We start from the raw sequence: 17876 nt of genomic DNA on the forward strand, positions 1-17876 counted from the left end.
TCAATTTATAATTTATTAATTATAATTTATTGAAATTTAATTATTTTTGAAATAATAATACAGTTATGCTACACATCCATATAATTTTGTATCCATCCCAACACAAAATAAAAAAACTAATACCATTAAATGACCGTGTATTACACGCGTCCAATCCCCCGAAACGTTAATATTCATTCGCACTTCATTATGAAAAAACGTTCCTTTTTCAACTTTGAAACCGCTATTGGAAAACTTCGAATCACTCTCAAAATCTCTCAAACTTCACTCGTATTTTATGTGAAAACCACTACTGGAGAAGAAAACAAAAACAGAGACTGCGAAAGGTATGATAAAAACTACTGTTCATTTAACATCTCGTAATCTCGCGTTTCTCCTAGTTGCATTTTAGGTTTACTGGATTGAGTTCCTTCGTTTAGTAGATCGACTTATTCTGAATCAATTTTTTTTTGCGTAACTAGGGCATAGGAATGAAAATTTCTTCTTATTTTCATTTAGTTCAATGGAGTTGGTAATTTTGATTCACTTGATTGTTAGTCTGTTCAATTGAGTCCTTTTACATGCAGAAATGTTTTTTTTTTTGCTGATTGAATGTTTATCACGTTTTATTCACAACATGAATGGTGTTCTGTTCAATGGGCTTGGTGATTTTCGTTCACTTGATTGTTAGTGTCTTCAGTTATGTCCTTTTGCATGCAGAAATATTTTTCTTGATGATTGAATGTGTATCACGTTTTATTCAGCACATTAATTGCGTTTGGTTCAGTGGAGTTGGTCATTTTCGTTCACTTGAATGTTAGTGTGTTTAGTTGAGTTTTTTTCTTGATGATTAAATGTTTATCACATTTTATTCAGAACATGAATGGTGTTCAGTTCAGTGCAGTTGGCCTTTTTCATTCACTTGATTGTTAGTGTGTTCAGTTGAGTCATTTTATTACTGATTGAATGTTTATCACATTTTATTCAAAACATGAATTGTATTCAGTTTAGTGGAGTTGCTAAAATTGATTCACTTGATTGTTAGTGTGTTCTATTAGGTTCTTTTGCATGCAGAAATATTTTTCTAGCTGTTTCATTATTTATCACATTTTATCAGTACATCAAGTTCGGTTCAATGGGCTTGGACATTTTTATTCACTTGATTAATATATGCATGCTTGTGCTTGTCGGTATATTGAGTGAAGTAGTGACCAAATTTTTTTGTCCTTACAGCAAAAATGAAGAAGACAATGGTAACAAAGAAGGAGAAGCCGCACTATAACGTAAGCATATGTACACATTAAATATATTTATCGCTTTTCATTCGAATAAACTCTATTTTGTATTTTATATATATTCTTACAGCAAAAATAAAAAAGACGATGGTGACAAAAAAGTAGAAGCCACGTTATAACGTAAGCATATATACACATTAAATATATTTATCCCCTTTCATTCAAATAAACTCTATTTTGTATTATAAATATATCTTGACATACTGTTTCGAAACCTTGCAAAAAACTCACAATCTCAGATGTCAGACTAAGGCAATAGCGACAATGTTCAAGAATTTGAATCAGGAAAAGAAAGATATAGTTGAAGAAATGGGATTCATTGCGCTGGCACATGTCCCGGAAATGAATGTCTCTCACGCCCTCTTGAGAGAGTTGATAGCTTGCTATGATGACTATTATGGATGCCTGAACACTTTTCATGGGAAAATATACATAACACCTGACAAGGTAGCAGCTGCGCTGGGCGGTAATACACTTTATATCTAGTGCTTATTTCGGTTCATTCCTTGCTATATATGTTTTCCTGAAAAAGTTAACTACGGCAGACTGAATGAGGCAGACAAGCATATTATTGATGGCTTCAAATGTGTTATGTTGGCTTCTCTGATAAAATATGTCCTCGAAATGAGTGTTGATGGGTGATAAACCACTATTTTATGATTTATCTTGTACTAAATTGAGTGATTTTTATCAATTCTTCGCACACTTATTCATACAAACTGCATGGTTTTACAAATCCTTCCTAATTTTGTTCCATGATTGAAAACTTGCTTCCTAAGACTTTAAATTGTCTATTTTTAATTTTCCTTTATACCATTCGATGCCGTGATCTGTGTGTTAAGTGTTTTCAGGCTATATAGGGCAGGAATAGCTTAGAGGATGGAGAGGAAGCTTGCAAGAGTGGAAGGAACACAAGAAACTAAGGAGCTGAGCAGCGAGGATCGATGCGCACGCATGGCTGACGCGTGCGCGTGCATTGGCGCATCGTACAGCGACACGTACGCGTGACTAACGCGTACGTGTGACGTGTGTCATGTGCTGCAATTACAGAAGACGCTAGGGGCGATTTTTGGGCTTTTTTGGACCCAGTTTTCGGCCAAAAAATACAGACTAGAGCCAGGGAGCAAGTAGAGACTCAAGATATTCACTTTCACTTAGTTTTAGTTTTTTGTTTTGAATCTGAGAGAGAAAACACTACTTCTCCTAGGGTTCTTAGATTTTAGTTTTATACTTTTGTATTGGATATTGAGAGAGCTACTTCTACCTTTGATTGAAGTCTTCATCGTTATAGTTTGCTTTTCTATTACTCTACTCTTTTGTTTTCCATTTAATTTGCTTGTGGTCATATATGGATATTGTTAATTTTGGAATTTATTAATGCAATGAACAATTTTTACATTTAGTTTCATTTCTTGTTTGATTTTCTTCAATTAATTATCAGCTTCAAAATTTTCTTTTATTAATTTATTTTAATTACCATGTCTCTTATTTATTCTTATTCCATGTTGTTGAAAAATGGCATTCATGTTATGATTTAAAACTCTCAATTTGGTTTGGGAGTTGATTAATTGGAACCCCTTGAGTTGGAAAACTCAAGTATTAATTTGTAATTGGAGATTGCTGGGTAACTCACTTTTCACTAACTCTAATCCCTTCCCTAGGAAGGGATTAGAACTTGTGAATCAGTTAGTGTTACCCACTTGACCTTCCTTCACAACTGCAAGAGGATAACTGAGTGAAAGCAACAACCTTTTACTATTATACTTGGGAAAGTCAACAAGGATAGAAACTCCAATTAATCTTCTCTCAGCCAAGGCTTTTTAATTCAAATACATAACACATCTTGCTATCATTCATTGCTTTGATTTTTAGTTATTTATTTTTCCGTTCTCAAACTTCAAAAGTTTCTCAGAAAATTCCTGACCAATAATTTACACTGTTGTGTCAACTCTTTAGGAAACGACTTGAAAATTCTACTCCCAGTTAATTGTTCTTAATTGTGATATCTTTTAAATTGATAGTGGAAATTTCGTCGGTTAAGACCGTACTCACAACGCTACTTTTATTAAAATTTCTTAACCGGCAATGGGGAGGAGAATCGGCAGAAATTTCTGAGGACTTTTGTTGTCTTCGTTCAGGAGTGCTTCCTGCTGCCGACAACGGTAAGCATGGCCTCCCCAATCGTGCCCTTCGTGTGGACAACATCCGATAGTGGGATTGGGCTAATCATGTCCTGAGCTTCTTGAGAAAGGGGATTGAAAACAGGAAAAAGGGGAAGAAACAGTCCATTGACGGCTGTGTATTTGTTTTGATGCTGATTTATTTTCATGAAGCTAAGTTCCCTCGCTTGGATGCAGTTGATACTCCAGGGTCACCGTGGGTGGCCCACTGGATACGGAAGATGATGCTCGACTGGATTTCTTAGGAAGAAACCGATACAATGGTAAATTAAGCAAAATTTTCTCCTAAAATTTTCGTTCAAATGCTTCTAAAATACTCTGCTAACTGAATCAGCTTGTATTTCATGGATTTCTGTGCAGAGCACAATCAAGGGAGAAAAAGAAAAAAAAAAAGGAAAGAAGGTGGAGAAGAAACAAGTTTTTCTGAAGGGGAAAGAAAAGAAAAAGCGGAAGAAAGAAGAAAAGAAAATTGTTTTTCTGGGTTCTTCTTCGGAAGAAGACAATTTTTCCGATTCTGAATCCGAATCAGAATCCGAGAAAACACTGCCAGCCAAGAGAACAAGACAACAGAGGCTGGTTAAAAAATAAAACATTGTTCCAACGGATTCGGAATCAACAAGTGAAACTGAAAGCAGTTCCACGGATTCAGAAAGCAGAAGTGAATCCGAAAACCAGTAAGCTTGATGTTCATATTGGTTTCGTTTTGCTTGTATTTGGTTAAAATTATTCTTATGTATTGCAGAAAAGAAGAAGAAATTGAAAAAAAAAGCAACAAAGAAAAGAAAACAATCATAGAAAGTGGTTAAAAAAGAAAGCAAAAAAGGAAGCCTGTGCCGACAGATTCAGAGAGCACAAGCAAATCTGAAAGCCAGTAAGTATTGGATGATGTTCATTTATGTGATTGTATGATGTTTGTCTGGTTTAGTTTTGCTTTTCTTTGCTGAAAATTGTTTATGTATGCTTGTTAAGTAAATTACAAATGTGATATTGTTCAGTGGAGTTGGTCAAGTTGATTCATTTGATTGTCAAGTGTTCAGTTGAGTCCTTTTACATACAGAAATATTTTTCTTGATGATTGAATGTGTATCACGTTTTATTCAGCATGTGAATTGCGTTCGGTTCAGTGGAGTTGGTTATTTTCGTTCACTTGATTGTTAGTGTCTTCAGTTATGTCCTTTTGCATGCAAAAATATTTTTCTTGATGATTCAATGTGTATCACATTTTATTCAGCACATTAATTGCATTCGGTTCAGTGGAGTTGGTCATTTTTGTTCACTTGATTGTAGTGTCTTCAGTTGGGTCCTTTGGCATGAAGAAATATTTTTCTTGCTGATATTGTTTGCCGGTATAAATTTGATGTGTTTATATGTGTTGCAGAGAAAAAAAATCGAAAAAACTCCAACAGTGAAGAGAAAACAACTGGAGAGGGGTGCAAAAAAACAAACCAAATCAAGGAAGCTTGTTATGACAGATTCAGAGAGCAAAACTGAATCTGAAAGCGAGTAAGTTTCTGAAATCATATCTTGGGTTATTTGATACATTTATTTTAACTTCATTGATACTTATTTTATGTATTTTCAGAAGTGAACGAGTAAGGGTCAGTGCTGCCGAAAGAAGAAGAGAGGCGTTGTAGCTGTTAAGAGAAAAGATAGCAAAGAGAAGAAATGATGGAGTTCAGAAAACAAACGTTGCTCCAGATCACTTTGACTCGACAGAGATGTGAAATGATTTATCTGAGACGTAAGATTCGGTTTCTTATATCGAGTTCTTTTTCGTTGTTTGCTAACTTTTCCTAAAACCTCTTCTAATTCCTCTGGATTCACTAAGTAATATGTATTTATTTTGCTTCGATTGCCGACTGTAAATTTGGGCAGCGAACCTCTCTTACAGACTCAGACTAGCTGCACACCGTCTATAAATGCCCCAACCAATACTAGGTAAATTCGTTCATTGCAAGCTTTATTTTCAGTTTAGTGGATTGTAAAAATTAATTTGATGTGTTTCTAGACCTCTGCTTTTAATCTTGGTTGCTAATTTTAATTTGGTATCCTTTTTATTGGGAAAAATACCCCAGAAACTCTGGTAAAAGTTTTTAGAAGAAAGAAAATCCATCAAAAACAGAGTTTAAAAACTCCACCTGTGTAAGTTGAAAATATTTATATTGATCTTTTAGATTTAGGTAATAATTTTTGTTTAATTAATCACACGGAATTCGTGTTTAAATGTCAGTAGCACTACACCTGATCCTGACCTACAAATCATTGAGGTTTGAGAAGAAACTTGTTCTCAACCTTTGGAAATGTGAGTTTTTCAATGTGAAAATTTTGGTTTCTCAGTATCTATTCTAATCGTTCAACATTGACTTCTTGCTTGTTTACATTCCTTAGATTTCCTATTGCGGTGTCTCTTCTGAGTTCTCTTAAGGAAGAGTTAATAAAAGATGACTTTACCTTTGTCCCTTCGAAAAGTCAAACATAAGAAACTTCTGTTAATGAGTAAGTTGCACATAAAATTCTTTTTATTAATTTTAATGGCATAGAATAATAATTTAGGGTCATTGTTAAACTGTTTTCTGTTTAATGCAGCAACCCTCCAGAATCGATACAGCAGCCCTGCAAAGAAGCACCAGCACGACAATCGGAACAAGAAGCATCTGTCGATGTATAAGTTTTACTGCTTGTTTAAAACTGGTAAATTTTGGTTCATTACATGCTTTACTTGTGGATCATTTGAATCCACAAATCAATTCAACATGTTCTTATATTGGACTCTCTTTTGTTTGTTATAGCTGCCCTCCGAAACTCGAAAAGCAGGCTGCGAGGAATCTTCCCCGATGAAGACAGAGCCAAAACTTCCGTTGAATGTGTAAGTTTTAATTAATATCATTTTTTATAATCTTTCGTGTTATATGATATTGCTTTTCCATTGTTCCTTTAAGTTGTAATTAGAATTCTTTTTATTAGTTTTAATGGTACATGATAATAATTATGGATCGTTATTGAACTCTTTTCTGTTTAATGCAGCAGCCCTCCCGAAGGAAAACAGCAAGCGTGCCAAGAAGCTTCGGCGGCACGGCAATTGGAAGAAGAAGCACAGCCTGATTTGTAAGTTTTTTTATTGTTCAAATCTGGATAATTTTGGTTCATTACATGGTTTAATTGTGGTTCAATTGAATCCAGAAATCAATTGCTCTCTTCTGCTTGTTACAACTGCCCTCTAAAATCGGAAAAACAGGTCGCCGAGGGATCTTGCCCAAGGAAGATTGAGCCAGAACCTCCGTTGAATGTGTAAGTTTTAATTAATATCATTTATTTGTTAGCTTTCGTGTTATATGATATTACTTTTTCATTATTGCCTAATCCTCCGTCGTCTTACAGTGCTGCTCATCCTTATTTGTGGAAACATGATGCACCTTCATTCTACCTTGGCATAAGTCCCCGACATCTCAACCAACTCCCCCGACCTCTCAGCCGACGGTGTCACAACTTGAAATCCTGGCAGAGGTGGTGGTAGATGCTAGGGTAACGGCGGCAATGAAATTTGCTGAAGCAACAAGTGCCGAGCCGAGTTTCACAGCCGCTGAAGTGTACAAAACTCCGGAGAAAGAGAAAGAAATCACGGAGGAGCCGAAGAAAAAGTGTTATCATTGGATGACACATGTGAAATAAACCAAAGATAGTACCAATGAATATGACCCCATACTCATCTTGAAGCATCAAGCGAATTTTGAGGGGGTTAGACATCATTTCATGTCTCTAATGCCCAAACATCATGTAAAAATCACGGTAAATTCTTTGCCTATTGCGTTAACATTAATGATTTTTCTAAAGACTCTTATACCGCATATCTCGTAAACTTTCTTCCTGTAGGCGGTTAATGCACATTGCATGATTTTCAACGACATAAAATGTCCTTGGTTTCAGAAAGATATATACTGTGTGCCAATGAATATTGTGGTAAGCCAAATTTTTTTATTCCCTGCTGATTGAATGTTTATCACGTTTTATCCAAAACATGAATGGAGTTCTGTTCAGTGGAGTTGGTCAAGTTGATTCATTTGATTGTCAAGTGTTCAGTTGAGTCCTTTTGCATGTAGAAATATTTTTCTTGATGATTGAATGTGTATCACGTTCTATTCAGCACATGAATGGTGTTTGGTTCATTGGAATTGGTCATTTTGATTCACTTGATTGTTAGTGTCTTGAGTTGGGTCCTTTAGCATGCAAACAAGTTTTTTTTTATCGTTAAATTTTTATCACGTATTATTCAAAATATGAATGGTGTTTTACTGGTTCTGATAAATAATTTGGTTTATTTGTGATTTAACTGAGATTCATTTTGCAGATGTTTATGTTGGGAACCCATGGCGAGAAATACATTGATCCAAAGACCAACAAGGCCTACCGGATGGATGTCGATCTATATGCACACTACCGCCAATTTCTTGACAAAAGAAAACTCGCATCGCATCCATTTGTAAGTTGTGATTTTTAAAACTTCTTTGATAATTCTCTCGTTTGCTATCGTTTGGACTGAGATATTCTATTGTTTTTCCAAACTTTAGCTGTTTGTGCCGATTTGCAATGGACAGCACTGGTGGTTGTGGATTGTCGATGTCCGGAAAAAGGCATTCTATGTGCTTGACCCTGTGAACAAGAACAAAGATGAAATACCTGATTTGAGAATTAAATTGAACAAATTTGTTGTAAATTATTAAATATTTCCCTTGCTTATTGAATGTTTATCATGCTTTATTCAAATCATGATTGGTGTTCGGTTCAGCGGAGTTGCTGATTTTGATTCACCTGATTGCCATGTGTTCACTTGGGTTCTTTTGCATGCACAAAATGTTTTTCTTGCTGATTGAATGTTTATCACGTTTTATTCAGAACTTGAACAAGGTTCAGTTCATTATAGCTGCTAATTTTCATTCACTTTTTGTATCCCTTTCAGGGATTGATAATCTCCCAGATGAGGGTTTACGTTGGGGCGGAACCCTTAATGGAGGATGAAGAGGGAGAAGAACCAGAGTATATCAGATTGAATGGTCAATGTACAAGGTAAAAATCTTTCTCTTCTATAGTGCTATTTTTAGTGTGTTTTATTTTGTATACTATTAATCGTATTTTACTTAATTCTTGCCTAGCTATGGTTATGCAATATACGTCATGAAATAGCTTGAAACAATTGATCTTCGAAAGATCAAAAGAGGGAAGATGTATCAATATAAAGCTTGGACACAAGTAAGTAGTTTCTAAATTAATGAAATTCTTTGATTTCTTATTTCAGTTGGGTTCATTTCTTATGTAACTAATTCCTTCAATTGAATTGTAGTAAGAGATTGATGCCTTCAGGCTTGAATATGGTCCAAATATTCTGTTGCACAAACTGAACAAAATCAGAGACCAAGTGATAAGGGGATCTGAAGCAATAAGACTCCCGAAGCCATCTGCTGCTCTCTCCAACCCTTAATGTAAATTCACGTCTGGGGATATATATAGTAAATAGGATATACTTTGTTTCACTGGTTGTAATTAACATTATTTTATTTAATTTATTTAAAAAAGCAAACACTGCTTCTTTCAATCTATATATGTGAATATTAATGTAAATGTTAATGTATATATCTAATGTTAATGTTAATGTATATATCTAATGTATATATCTGATTCAAGATGGATTAGTTCTTATCGTATCGGTCTGAGATGTTAATGTATATTTCTGTTAGAATTGTCTGGCTGCTGTTTTGTTCCAGGTTTATAGCAGAGAGAAAATTTGAAAAAAATGTATATATCAGTATTTAGTTTCAGAAACACCTGAACTCTTTGACATAACAGAATAAATTAACTATTAAATAAACAAAAAAGTAACTATTCAATAAAGAATTTCAAAAGCTAATATCAAACACATAAAAGTGACTATTTAATAAAGACTAACACTAGTAAAAAATTAACCCTCCTATAAATTTAGTGAACCGAAATTTGCTCATACATGAATGAAAATTTATGTTAATAAAAACTAAAACTCCTGTAACCCTCTTCGGGATAATTCATATCCGGTGCATTGTAAAGGCTGGAGCTTGACTGAATTGTTGATCCGCCGTCTAAAAGGTTCAGCTGCAAGAGAGAAAATATATATTGTATATTAGCAAAATGCACAAATGAATTTTTTCCTAATCGAAAGAAAATCAGTTTTACCTCACTTGGAGATGACTTTTCTTTTTCTTCGTGGCGTTTGAGATCTTTTTTTCCAGGTTTGATCCCAGTTTGTTCTTGGGCCGGCCTCTTGTTTTGACACGTAGCGGGCTTTGAAGGTCGTTCACATCGCTCAACATTGCTTCTTCATGGGAAAATGAACTTTTTCCTTTGCTTCTCTCTTGATATTTTTGCATCTCAGTCACGACATTGTCAAAGTGTCAATGCATAATTTCTGTCAGCTCCTTGGACTCTGATGCAAATTCGCAGATATTGTGCAAGCGAAACACCAAATTGTCGAATCTCTTACTTCTCGGCTCCAGTAGAGGCTCGTCTTAGCTGCTCTTGATGTGTGTATGCCTCCTCTTTATGTTCTTGCTCCAGCGTTCCAGTATGTATTTCGGTGCCACGTTATCTACTCGCTCGAAGCTTAGTATACTCAGGGAATGGCGGCACAGTATGCCTTTGACTTGAATAGCAGGCACTGGCACTTTACCTCTCGTGATACTACATCGTAGGTGATGAAAAACTTGTTGAATGTAGAGTTAGAAACCTGCTCTACAACTTCGTATGTTGTGAAACCTAGGGTGGAATTCACTGATCTTGTGATGCAGTTCACCTTTCCTCTGAATTATCCTTGAACTTTCCTGAACTTCTCGTTGGTATACACGTGTTGAAACTGGGCCTCTATTGTTGATTTTGTTGCACACGGTATCACGGTGTGAAAATTTGTAGCGTTGAATTCTCTCTCTCTTTGCTCTCTGCTTGCTAGGCAATTATCGTATTGCTTCACGAATTGACTCAGGGAGCTGTTGCGTGTGATGAACTTGTTGAAAAATGCATGCATGCTCTCGCTCCTTTGTGTACTTCTCATCCCGACCCAGAAGTGGTGATCCAGGTAAACTAGAATCCATATATGGTGATCTTCGTATAGCTCTGCAGAATGAACCAAAAACATGAGCCGGCATGAACTGAAATATGTGCACGTTTTAACTGAAAAAGTAACGGCATGAAAATAATTCGAATTAAAATATCGGTTACCTGAGAGTCACTTGTTGCCTCCGAGGCCGTACTTTGTGAGAAAATCGTTCCAGTTTCAGTCGAATGCGTCTTTTGTGAACGAGTTCCAAATGATGTGGCTCATCTCTTGTTTGATTTTTTCGTGTCGCTTGTAGCCATTTAGTTTGCTTGGAATTTTCTTCAGAATGTGCCAGATGCACCACTGGTGAATTGTTGTTGGCATGCACATCTCGATGGCCCTTTGCATTGATGTGCATTGATCAGTGAGAATGTCTTTTGGTGCCTCCCCTCCCATGCAACGGAGCCAACACTCGAATAGCCATTTGAATGATTGGATGTCCTCGTTTTTCATAAGGGCGCATCCGATAAGTGTCGATTGACCATGGTGATTCACGCCCACAAAGGAACCAAAAACTAGATTGTACCTGCATAAATGGACACTCTCACAAAGTGATGAACTGAAATGTGTGGATTTGGTGAATGTAAAGACTCGATTTGGGTGAACCGAATACCTGTTTGAGTTGTAGGTGGTGTCGAATGAAACCACGTCTCCGAAATACTCGCATGCAACCCTACTTCTTGCGTCGGCCCAGAATGCATTTTTGATGGAGTGATCGCCTTCGAGGTTGAGCTCGAAAAAGAAATTTTGGTACTTCCCGAATTCTTTGGCATCGTCTTGTTCGGAAACATTCTGTACTTCCCTTGTGATGTAATTCCTCGCGTCTTTTTCTAAAACTTAGTTCTCGGTGACTGCCGGCTGCTGCTATGAATGATTGGTAAGTTTTGCTCGGTCTGATTCTGGCTTCCTCATTGGTTTCGATGGTGCGACGCACGAACATGCTTAGCTCTCTGTGTTGTTTAAGCATCTCTGTCCGGTCTGAACAGTAGGGGCGTGAGTGATTCAGAACGACTTTGGAAATTGTCCAGAGACCGACGTCCTTCAATATGTGTACATAGATCGCTAGACAATTTATGCCGGCTGAGGAATTTGTCTTCAGAGTAGGAGATATCTTGGATTTCCACCCCCTCTCTGCTGCATACGATTAGTTGATTCTTAATCTCGTCTCCCTTCCGAGTCGTGTTCCTTGTTTTGGTAGAAAAACAGGCAAGTTTAGAATAATTTTTGTAGAACTTTCTGGCATCTTCTAGTGTCTTGAAAATCATCCCGACCTTTGGGACAAATTGTTTATCCATAACACACCTGGTCTGCAGAATGAATCGAACATGTTATTATGGTGAAGTAATGGTATAGAACTAAATGAATGGAACATTATCCATTATATAAATTCAAATTCAAACAGCTTTCTACATAATGAACCGAACACATTATTATGGTGAAACAATTGTATAGTACTGAATGAATGCAACATTATACATTATATAAAATTAAATTCAAACAGTTTTTTACAGAATGAACCAAATATGTTATTATGGTGAAACAATTATATAGTACTGAATGAATGCAACATTATCCATTATATAAAATCAAATTCAAAACACACGTGTCTACCATTTAGAGATTATCAATTCGATTCAATTCAATTCAATTCAGAACGCTTGCATCCATTAAATTCAATTCAATTTAAATTAGCTATTGCATTCCATTCAATTCGATTCAAAATTGAATAATCCAAACCTCGTCCGCTTGATTCCTTTCAGAAGAATAATTCAAATAGCTCTCATTCAACTGATTTGAAGTTGAATCATTCATTGTTTCGATTGAGAAGTGCAGATCAAAGAAGAAAACGAAGAAGATGAGCGCGACCAGAGAAGAACGACAAAGCTTATTACATTCAATGCAATGCAGATCAATAAAGAAGAATGCGAGCAGAGAAGAACTAGGAGAGCAGAAGGTTTAGGTTGTAGCAGAAAATTTACGTTAAACAAAAGGTTCAGGTTGCAACAGAGAAAGTTTACGCTATAAGTTATATATAGCATGTATATCACAAACGAATAAGGGAGTGGAAGAGACGTGTCTGACAAAAAAATACTTAGATAATTTGAATACATTTTTTATATGAATGTGAAAGATTATTGTTAACTAATAAACCAAACCTGACCAGACCGATTCAGTGCAGACAACTTGTACAAAAAGATTTTAGTACACACAGACGCCACTCTCATAACCATTTTGGGGTTTAACTACTAATCACTAGTAAAATTATAATAATCAGTTGTTTTCTTGAACAAAAGTTCGGTGCTAAGTACAGAAGGAGCGTCTTGTATGGTTGTTGGGATTCAATCCAAGATTTACACGATTTGAATCGCCTGATTTCTGGAAAGCATATTCTAGTCGCACACCCCCTCTAGTATCCGATGGTGCTCTTGAATAAACCTGACACGATGCAATTACTGTCGGTCGACGGTCAGGTTTTCCCCACAGTATTTCTTTTCTTTTAGAAATTGTTTAGTTCCTCTCGTCTCCTTGTATTTTCTATATGATGTCGTATGATATGAATTCGTCCATATACGTTTATTGCCTATTCTGATATTGCAAGTAGTATTTGCGATGGATAACGAGGTGTTAGAATTTGATATTGGGCTGGAAGGAGGGGAGGGAGAATGCGAGGATGATGAGGGCGACATTGAGCACCCTATGGCTATGGCCATGGCTATCGAAGAGGATGAACTGGCTGATGCTGACAGAGGCAGAGGCACTGCCACTAGTGGTAGCGGTGGAGAAATTTACGTTCCTGAGGGTTTTGGTGCGGGTGACCTCTTAGATCTTGAACCTTACGAGGGCATGGAATTTGAGTCTGAGGAGGCTGCCAAGGCCTTCTACAATTCTTATGCCCGTCGTGTCGGGTTCAGTACTCGGGTTAGCTCATCCCGGCGTTCCAGGCGCGATGGAGCCATCATACAGAGGCAATTTGTTTGTGCAAAGGAGGGTTTCCGCAACTTGAATGAGAAACGCACCAAGGATAGGGAGATCAAGCGTCCTCGAACCATTACCAGAGTCGGATGCAAAGCGGCTTTGTCGGTCAAAATGCACGACTCTGGCAAGTGGATCGTCTCTGGGTTTGTTAGGGAACACAACCACGAGCTTGTTCCACCGGATCAGGTGCACTGCCTTCGCTCTCACAGACAAATATCTGGAGCTGCCAAGACGCTAATTGATACTTTACAGGCTGCTGGAATGGGTCCTCGGAGAATTATGTCAGCACTGATCAAGGAGTGTGGTGGGATTAGCAAAGTTGGTTTTACAGAGGTTGACTGTAGGAATTACATGAGGAATAATAGGCAGAGAAGTCTAGAAGGCGACATTCAGCTTGTTCTGGATTATTTGAGACAAATGCATGCCGAAAACCCTTGTTTCTTCTATGCTGTGCAAAGTGATGAGGACCAGTCCATGAGCAATGTTTTCTGGGCCGATCCCAAGGCAAGGTTGAATTACACTTTTTTTGGTGATACCGTAACCTTTGACACTACTTACCGATCCAATAGGTATCGACTACCGTTTGCTCCCTTTACTGGTGTAAACCATCATGGACAACCTGTTCTCTTTGGTTGTGCTTTCCTAATAAATGAATCTGAAGCATCATTTGTATGGCTTTTCAAGACGTGGCTTATGGCTATGTCTGGACGCCCACCATTGTCAATAACAACCGATCATGATTCTGTAATTCGGTCAGCTGTACTACAAGTATTCCCTGAGACCCGCCACCGATTCTGCAAATGGCACATTTTTAAAAAATGCCAGGAGAAGTTATCTCACATTTTCCTCAAATATCCAAATTTCGAAGTCGAATTTCACAGATGTGTTAACTTGACGGAGTCAATTGAGGAATTTGAATCTTGCTGGTCAACACTCATCGATAGGTATGATCTGCGGGACCATGAATGGCTTCAAGCAATATATTCTGCTTGTAAGCAGTGGGTACCTGTATATTTGCGAGACACATTCTTTGCAGAAATGTCTATCACACAGCGAAGCGATGGCATGAACTCATACTTTGATGGGTATGTAAATGCTTCAACCAACTTAAATCAGTTCTTCAAGTTGTATGAGAAAGCACTGGATAGTCGCAATGAGAAAGAAGTCAGAGCAGATTATGACACAATGAATAGTTCACCAGTTTTGAAGACCCCATCTCCAATGGAGAAGCAAGCATCTGAGCTTTACACACGAAAGATTTTCATGAGGTTCCAAGAGGAGCTAGTTGGGACGCTAACATTCATGGCATCCAAAACCGAGGATGATGGGGAGGTCGTTACATATCATGTAGCTAAATTTGGAGAGGATCATAAGGCATACTATGTTAAATTCAATGTTTTAGAGATGAAAGCGAGTTGTAGTTGCCAAATGTTTGAATTTTCTGGCCTTGTTTGTAGACATGTTTTGGCAGTGTTTAGAGTAACCAATGTACTTACTCTACCCGCTCATTATATATTGAAACGTTGGACGAGAAATGCCAAAAGCAGTGTAACATTAGAAGAACATTCTTGTGATATATATTCTTACTATTTGGAATCTCATACAGTTAGATATAATACCCTCAGACACGTGGCCTTTAAGTTTGTTGATGAAGGAGCAAAGTCTCCTGAGACTTATGATGTTGCAATGGGTGCTTTACAAGAGGCCACAAAAAGAGTTGTTCAAGTAATGCAAAGTGAGGGACGAATTCTCATCAACAATGGCAAAGTTAGGAGTCACTTGCAAATTGATGAAAGTCATACTAATTCCAGAAGTGGACACGAGGAAGGAAACTTGGGCCAGCATATGTCCGAGGTCAGAGTTCCATTTCCCTTTTGTTCTTTTGCTGCTGTGTTTTACTCTTCCACTCACCCAGTTAACATGAATCTTCTAGCTTCTTGTAACAACTTAAGCTTCGTTTAATATAGTTTTTCTTCCATTTGGACTTTGTATAATATATTCTTGAGTCGATTTCAATAATATTCTGAAGATTAAACTGTTTAAACTCCTCCCTTAAGCAATACACATGTAATTTAATTTACAGAATTGATTAATTGAACAAAGTGAACCATGCCACCAGTTCCTTTATCATTCTGATTTTATCCCTTATCTGACTAAGCACTTTTATTTGGTTATTTCACCTTATAATATGAACATATCTAGTCATTAGTTTTCCATTTGCCTTGGGGATTGGTATTTTTCCTGTCTGATTACTGCAGCTAGTTGCCTGATGTGCACTCTTTTACTCCTAATTATTTGTTTAAGCGAATTTGTTTATTTGTGGCCTTTAAATACCCCCACCTTGTATTCATATTGTGTTGAATCTTGATTTATCTGTAATTTTTTTTTCTTCATTTTGGGAAAATAAAAGAAAACAAGCCTAGCAACTAGCATCGTAATATTTCTGGAGTTTGTTCTTGGTTGAGAATATATTTGAAGGCATATTTCTTGTCTTATTTTTGGGTTTTGAAGCAGTCAGTGTTGATTGCAGTGCCTTTTGGATGTTGTCTGCTGTGGATTCTTATTATTTGTTTGTTTACAGCATACAAATGCACCGGGATTGGATTTAGTGGTAGACGTTTTATTTTAGGTTTCATATGGGGGCAGGGAAAAAAAAAGAGATTATGTGCGTGCTCAACATACATCATTCTACATAACCAAGTTATGTGGACTAATATCTAATTTAGCTCGAAATACTGTAAATTGCCGTTTCTACCTTCTGCCAATTTTTGGGGCAGAAACATGAATTGATTTAGTTACCTGTTAAAGGTGTCGAATGGGGCATTGAGGTCCATCTTTTATTTCTTTGAAAATGTGCATGTCATTATACTTATTTTTTTTTAACTTCATTGCGTCATATCTTGCAGGATGACATGGACAAGAGCATTAGAGAACTTATGAATGAGCTTGAGTTTGCAAATCGAAAGTGTGAAATTTACCGGTCCAACCTGCTCTCAGTTTTGAAAGCTGTTGAGGATCATAAGTTAGAGTTGTCGATTAAGGTGGAAAACATCAAGATAAGCATTAAAGATGGCCTCTAAGGACTTCGGAGGAAAACATAGTAACAGATAGGAACAAATGAAAAAGCTACTTCTGGAATAAAAAGAACGGAAAGTCACTGTTGCTTGGGAAGTACAGCCGCACCTCTTTTAACAGGCATTTAGTTTTTGATAAATTTGTTAGTATTTGCCGACCCCGTTATAAAGAATAAGTAAGTATTGTCTACGGTGTTCATTATACCAAAGCTAAACATTCGTGGTTGAAGTTTATAAGTACGTTTAGATTTGTATATTATCTATAACAATATATATAAAGAGCATCACTGGGAACATTTCTTTTCGAGTAAACTAAGCTATATGCCCGTGCATTGCACCGAATACAATGTAGAGGGATGGTGTAAAATTAAGATATTATCACCATTAAATTTGTGAAAAAAATATAAAATTATTATTATTATTATTATTTAGAAATATAAGCCGTTAATAATACAAGGAGAAATCATTAAATTTGTGAAAAAAATATAAAATTATTATTATTATTATTATTTAGAAATATAAGCCGTTAATAATACAAGGAGAAAGGAGTCCCATTTTTGTTTATAATACCGCTCATTTTGGTTGCGTTTGTTTACAGAGAGACAGGACACTGAGGTAGGGACACTAAGACACAAAATTATGTTTGATAGAGGAGACATAAACAGAAACAATGTATCCAGCGATACTGAATTAATATATTTTGTGTCCATCGGAGATACTAACAAGGGACACAATTTATTTTTTATTTTTTTTTTCATTATTCTTGTTAATTTTTCATAATTATATTTTTATTATTATATTATTCGTCTCAAATTTTTTGAATGAAAAAAAAAATTAGAATAAATTAGATTTTCATAATTTGTTCTAGTTTATTACCAAATAAGATACAAGAACACAAAATTTTATGTTTCTGTCTTTTATGTCTTGTTCTTAGTATCTTGTATTTGTCCTGATCTCAGAAACAAACGCAACCTTTAAGAACGATTTTTTTAACAAGTTCCATTTTTGTTATAATACCACCCACTTTACGAATATGTTTTAGTATATATTTACATGAATTTAAAAAGAAAAAATGTCACTTGCATTTAAATAATATCACCTATTTTTTTTCTGTATTCAATTATATTTTAGTTTTATATACTTGCGTTGAAACATCATTTTTTCTCTCATCGCATGATTATTTATTTGTGTGATAGTCAATTATTATTTTATATATGTTCTGTTCATACCGTAACCCAAAACATAAAGCCAGGCCCAA

The 17876-nt window shown here is 36.2% G+C and overlaps 1 protein-coding gene across 1 annotated transcript; it reads left to right on the forward strand.

Annotated features, from left to right (window-relative positions):
- Nucleotides 12733–16927, forward strand: LOC107631940 (protein FAR1-RELATED SEQUENCE 5). Its single transcript, XM_016335539.2, has 2 exons — nt 12733–15398; nt 16451–16927. The coding sequence occupies exons 1-2, from the start codon at nt 13179–13181 to the stop codon at nt 16622–16624; spliced, it is 2394 nt and encodes a 797-aa protein (XP_016191025.1). The 5' UTR covers nt 12733–13178; the 3' UTR covers nt 16625–16927.

Source organism: Arachis ipaensis, chromosome B03 (genome assembly GCF_000816755.2).
Source record: "Arachis ipaensis cultivar K30076 chromosome B03, Araip1.1, whole genome shotgun sequence".
Taxonomy (NCBI): Eukaryota; Viridiplantae; Streptophyta; class Magnoliopsida; order Fabales; family Fabaceae; genus Arachis; species Arachis ipaensis.